This window comes from Zingiber officinale, chromosome 2A, assembly GCF_018446385.1.
Source record: "Zingiber officinale cultivar Zhangliang chromosome 2A, Zo_v1.1, whole genome shotgun sequence".
NCBI classification, from domain to species: Eukaryota; Viridiplantae; Streptophyta; class Magnoliopsida; order Zingiberales; family Zingiberaceae; genus Zingiber; species Zingiber officinale.
The window spans coordinates 159,602,105-159,607,581 of NC_055988.1; the positions used below are offsets into that span (position 1 = coordinate 159,602,105).

The 5,477-nt window shown below is 35.5% G+C and overlaps 1 protein-coding gene across 1 annotated transcript; it reads left to right on the plus strand.

The window, feature by feature from the left end:
* Window positions 1-630: 630 nt before the first annotated feature.
* On the plus strand, window positions 631-5,184 carry LOC122042904 (very-long-chain aldehyde decarbonylase GL1-9-like). The gene is made up of 3 exons (XM_042603296.1): window positions 631-773; window positions 835-1,459; window positions 4,258-5,184. Exons 2-3 carry the CDS (start codon window positions 1,229-1,231, stop codon window positions 4,798-4,800), a joined length of 774 nt encoding a protein of 257 aa, XP_042459230.1. The 5' UTR covers window positions 631-773; window positions 835-1,228; the 3' UTR covers window positions 4,801-5,184.
* The last annotated feature ends 293 nt before the right edge of the window (window positions 5,185-5,477 follow it).

A 5,477-nucleotide genomic window follows, 5' to 3' on the forward strand; every position in this document is an offset into this window, starting at 1 on the left:
GTCTAGATGTTACAATAAATTTATGATGATTTTAAACAAACTGATTTTAATTTTTCAAACTGATTAAATTTTAGAGATCGATTTAATCCTACTTCTTATCCAATAACCAACATTTATCTCAAATTTTTTATTCTATTAAAAAAAATCATACAATATATCTATAGGTGTTTAGTTAATTCGTCAAATATCTTACAATTGCATCATGGCCCAACAAGATGGTGTTATTTTAACTTTTTAAACATAAAGAGTCCCTTTTTATTTTAATAATTAAATGCTCCTTATAATTATTTTGACTTTTTTAAAATAAAGAGTCCCTTTTTAATGATTTTAATAATTAAAGGGCCTTTTAATTTTTGAGTAAAATCTTTTTTGGAATTTTTAAAAAAACTGAGAAACAGTGGTGCCAAACCCACCCTGCAAGCTAGAATGTTATTAAAAAAAAGTCAGGGGTGCAATTGAAAGTCTTCCTTATTTTGAATTATCGTCCTCAAATACCCCCACAATGGTACCCATCCAGGTGGCGATGTTCAAATGGTCAAATACGTGGGTCAGGTATGGATACATGGTGGGTACGTTGTTCAGCTGAACAAGGCCGCGGAATTCTAGAATTCAGTTTTGGTTTTTATCCTGACAAGCAGGTGCGCGGCCGCACTCGGATCGACAGGGACGAAGGGGAGCGGCCTCCTTGCTTACATTTCCTGTTCGTCGCGCCTTCGACGTTCGACGACGACGGCGGCGGCGGAGACGGCGACGACGGATCCCTATCTAAAAAGGTTTCCCATGAATCTCCCAAAACCATCGTTATTTGACCTGAACAGGTTGTTTTGCATGTAGGAACCCTAAAGGTTTCACCTTTTTGGAATTCAACCCCTCATATCGCCATCCTGATTCATTCTGTCTTCGAATTTCTGAGGAGGGCAAGGCCTGAGATTTGCTGCCCCTACGTTTTTTTTTTCACCAGCGTAAGCCTAAAAGGTCGTGCTTCACCCAATTCTTTGCCTAGGATTCGCTATTTGATTTGGAACGCATCCCCGTGTTCCTCATCTGGATCAATTTCACAACCGAGCTCCTGAAAGATCTAAAATTCACCAGATTTCCTGCTTTGTATTCTCTTCTGATTATTTTTGGTTGCCCGACTAGAATATAATCGTTTCGTTCCGATTCCTCTGATTGGATCTTCGAATCGGAACCCTAATTTTTTGTTGTGGTCTTTTGAACTCTTGATAAAATGGTGTTTTGGGAAGGGTACGTTAGTGATGAGTTCATGGGCACATTCGCTCCTATCATCATTTACTGGCTTTATGCTGGTTTGTACCAGCTGTTGCCACGGTTGGACGAGTATCGTTTGCACACCAGAAAGGAAGAGGAACAGAAAAATCTGGTGGCGTTGCCGACAGTGGTCAAGGGTGTACTCCTGCAACAACTCGTTCAAGCCGCCATTGCACAAGTGCTCTTTTTGGTGAGAATTTTGCCTTTTCTTCTTCAAGGATTTATCTTTAAAAAAGCATGCTAATGCTTTGCGATTTTATGTTTGATAAATTTTCATGGCTGTCTCTTTTCTTGCTTAATGAGATGTACTAAATGTGCTTCTGATTTCATGTTTGATGTAGAAGAATATATAGCCTTAAGCTTAATATGTGTTTTCTATCTTGTGATTGAAATCCCTTTTTTTCAAAATAATTACTCAATTGTGTATCGTTACTTATCTTTTCTTCTTAATGATGTTAGCAAAAAAACCAGCAAATTCTTGAATTGTTTGCAGGTTATAGCTGTTTTGGTAGAAATATGGCAACTCATGGCGTTAACAATAAAATGTATGGAACAATAGACAGTTTTAGGATGGATGTGCAACAAAACTTTTTATCAGCATACCTTGCCATGTTAATATGAATGGCGATGCATTATGATTCATATAAATAGAATGAAAGAGTTTGTTACATAAGATCTAATAAGAGTCACAACCAAAAAAAGGATAATCATGTGTAGTGGAAGGATTAATAAGAAATAAAATAAAATAAATAAATTATTCATTGGCAATTGCATATTTCCAAGTCGCCACCCAGTAGAAAAAAAATAGGAAATTACAGGCTAAAATAGGATTGGCATCTCTGACAATACTTCTATTGTTTTTACATGGAAGGATGAAAACTTAGAAAAAAAAAGTGTGGAAGAATGAAATAGTGAAAGGAAGAAAAGAAATATTTTTGTTATCTTCTTGTTTCCTTGGTTAGGTTAAAAAAACAGATGGAAGTGTACCAATTTTACTTTCTACAGTTTATGATCCAGGAATACAGAAGGCTCAAAAGCTTGTTTGATATACTTACTTGTTTTTGCTTTCCTTCAGATTTATGTCCTCTTTTTATTTAGCAGATTAGTTTTGTAAGAGGAGATTGTGAATCTTTCCTCTTTCTTTATTCCTTCTTTTTTGTTTCAAGCAATGGAGAAAATTTTTATCATGGTTTTGCACTCTTTATTTTCCTCTATCTTTTCATGTAAGAACATTCTTAAAAATCTCATGGTTAGACTGAGTGGTATAAAGCAAGTAGGTCAACAAGACCTACTTGATTCCATAAATGAGATAAAATCCTCTTGGTTTAATTATTAAGTGATTGTGAAATGCCCTTGGTATAAAAACATTGTGTCAAGTCGAAGTGTCTTGATACCTAGGTGCAAAATCTCATCTTGTTTCAGTTTTCCATGTAAAAGAAATTGTATGAGTGGAACTGCCTTTGTTGCAAAATTTTCTAGTTTATTCTATATATGTGTATATTTTTTTATCTACTAGTTGCGATATAGCCTCTATATATGGTGGAACCTAAAATGAAGCTTGCTTATTCCAACCAAAGATAGCATCCTGAAGTGGCCTACTTCTATGTGGTAGCTAATATATTTGATAAGTAGCCATTCATTACATTGACATACTGTATCATGACATTGTTCTGAATCTGGTATATTTTGGAAATTCAATTCAAAGTTAAATGTAAGTTTAGTATGGTTTCATTTGTGAGATCTTGTTCCTGTGATTCAAATGTATACACAATCAACAAGTTTTCAGAGTACATTGAAGTATCAAATATCTAATGTCATTAATCGCTGAAATGTGGCTTCTCTATTTAGAAATCACAAGCTTCTTTCCTATATATTGCTTAAAAACAATATAACTTTTCTAGAATTGGACTTTGGTCTTTTGGTTGTCATTGAGTTGAGCATTATATGCCTGTTCTTTATGTGCAGGCTAAGGTTATAAATTTTCTGTTAAAGGAGATTTAATGCAAGTGCTTTCAGGCAATATAGATGCATGCTTTAGGTAAATGATATTGTTCAAGTGGTTTCTTGTGACAGAAGCATGATTGTTACAACAATTTTATTTATGAGATCGACACTAGATATATATTGTTATAACAATTTATTTATGATACCCTCCACCAAGATTGCAAGAATAGTTATATATATATATATATATATATATATATATATATATATATCCATTGTACGCAGCCTTACCTGTTTTTTTGCAAGAGGCTGTTTCCAGGATTCGAACCTGTGACCATGTCACATGGCAACAACTTTACCGTTGCGCCAAGGCTCCTCTTCATATATATATATATATATATATAACAATGTTAAATTCATTTGTGTTAACTTGGAGAAAAATTTGCTATATAAACTGAGTAGTTCAACTCTTATCTTTTAGGGGATCTTACAAGGGAGTTGAGATATTTGTGTCTTGGTTCATTCCTTACTTTTATGGGCTCTGAAAAACATTATAAGAGCATATGGATTTATTACATAATGATTTCTATGATGCATATGGTTGACTAAAAAGGATTTATATGAAATTTGATACAATGCCAAATATTGTTCAAGGTGTACTGGCATCATGTATGTTGACTAAGGCTATAATCGTTTTCAACTCTCTAGCTTGAAGTCTTCATAACATATTTCCGAACCTACAGAGTATGTACTTCAAGGCGATTATAAATTGGGTGAAGCAATGTTTGGCATTATGTCATAAATTAGATTCTTGCTGGGTCATAAGAGAAAATGAGGCCAAGTTTGCCACATTGCCACATGGCCATGTTGTCTCTCCCCTTAAATCTTGATACAAGACTGCAGGATTTAGTTATCTAAAGAAACTTGCACTCGCTGATTTATGGTTGCACAATAACTATCTCTGAAAGACACTGAAACCGAGGATGAAAATTAATTTGGCTGTATGTATTATATCATTCTCTTTTTTTTTTTTTGGTATTTCAGGTGACTTCAGAGGCAAGCACATTGGGTGATCCTGTTCAACCATCCATTCCTGTTCAAATGTTTCAGATCTTTGTAGCAATGCTAATAATGGATGCATGGCAGTATTTTGTGCATCGGTACATGCATCAGAATAAGTTCTTGTATCGGCATATTCACTCTCAGCATCATCGCCTGGTTGTCCCTTACGCAATCGGAGCTCTCTATAACCATCCATTGGAAGGCCTCCTTCTTGATACCTTAGGGGGTGCCATCTCATTCCTGGTTTCAGGGATGACACCGCGCACTTCTGTGTTCTTTTTCAGCTTTGCTACAATCAAGACCATCGATGATCACTGTGGACTTTGGTTGCCTGGTAACATCTTCCACATCTTCTTTCAGAATAACACAGCATACCATGACATCCACCACCAGCTTCAAGGATCCAAGTATAATTACTCGCAGCCTTTCTTCTCGATTTGGGACAAAATGTTAGGGACCTACATGCCATACAACTTGGTTCCTCGCCCAGGCGGTGGTTTGGAAGCAAGGCCTTTGAGAGACTGAGTTCAAACAACACTTAAAATTTCCACGTCAGGCATTATTCTGCTCTACTGCCTTGATACAGAAAAGACAAAAGTATTCAAGGAAATAGAATTCTCGAAGCATATTAGTTTTGAATCTATTTGGACAGGAATAGTTTTCTCACGTTTTTTACGGAGTAAATACGACAGTCAAACGAGTGTTGGTCGTTAAAAAATTGTGCTGATTGTTTCATGCAGAATATATATGTATTGGTCTAACCATCAAGTGCCATGCCTGCCTATCTGATATTCTCTTCAAGTTGATGCTAAATTGCCAATTGCAATGACTTTTACATATTTCTAGCAGTAGCAGTATAATTTTGACTGTTAGCACGGTTGTAATTATCAAATGCCTTTATGTTTCCTATGGATTAGCCGACTTAGTTAATTGATTACACGGATTTGGCCGTGACAATTTTCTGTCTGGTTCAGAACGTTGTCTGAAAGTCTTTCCATGAATGAGAGTAAGCCATATTTTTTGATATAAATTAGTTGGCATATTTTGCATGGGAAGAAAACGTCACTTTTTCCTACATTATTTTAGACAATAAATGAGTGGTACTTCGTTGCATATGTAGCAGTTGATCTAGTTGATCCTTGTTTCCTATCCAAAGAAAATTCTCACTAAGCTCGTGATCCTCATGGAGTTTTTTGTGAGCT

What these genes read in the sequence shown, in the direction of transcription:
- LOC122042904 (XM_042603296.1), top strand. Translation starts at nt 1,229, where the DNA reads ATGGTGTTTTGGGAAGGGTACGTTAGTGATGAGTTCATGGGCACATTC. An exon ending in TTGCACAAGTGCTCTTTTTG is followed by an intron (nt 1,460 to 4,257) that starts GTGAGAATTTTG and finishes TTGGTATTTCAG; the next exon opens with GTGACTTCAGAGGCAAGCAC.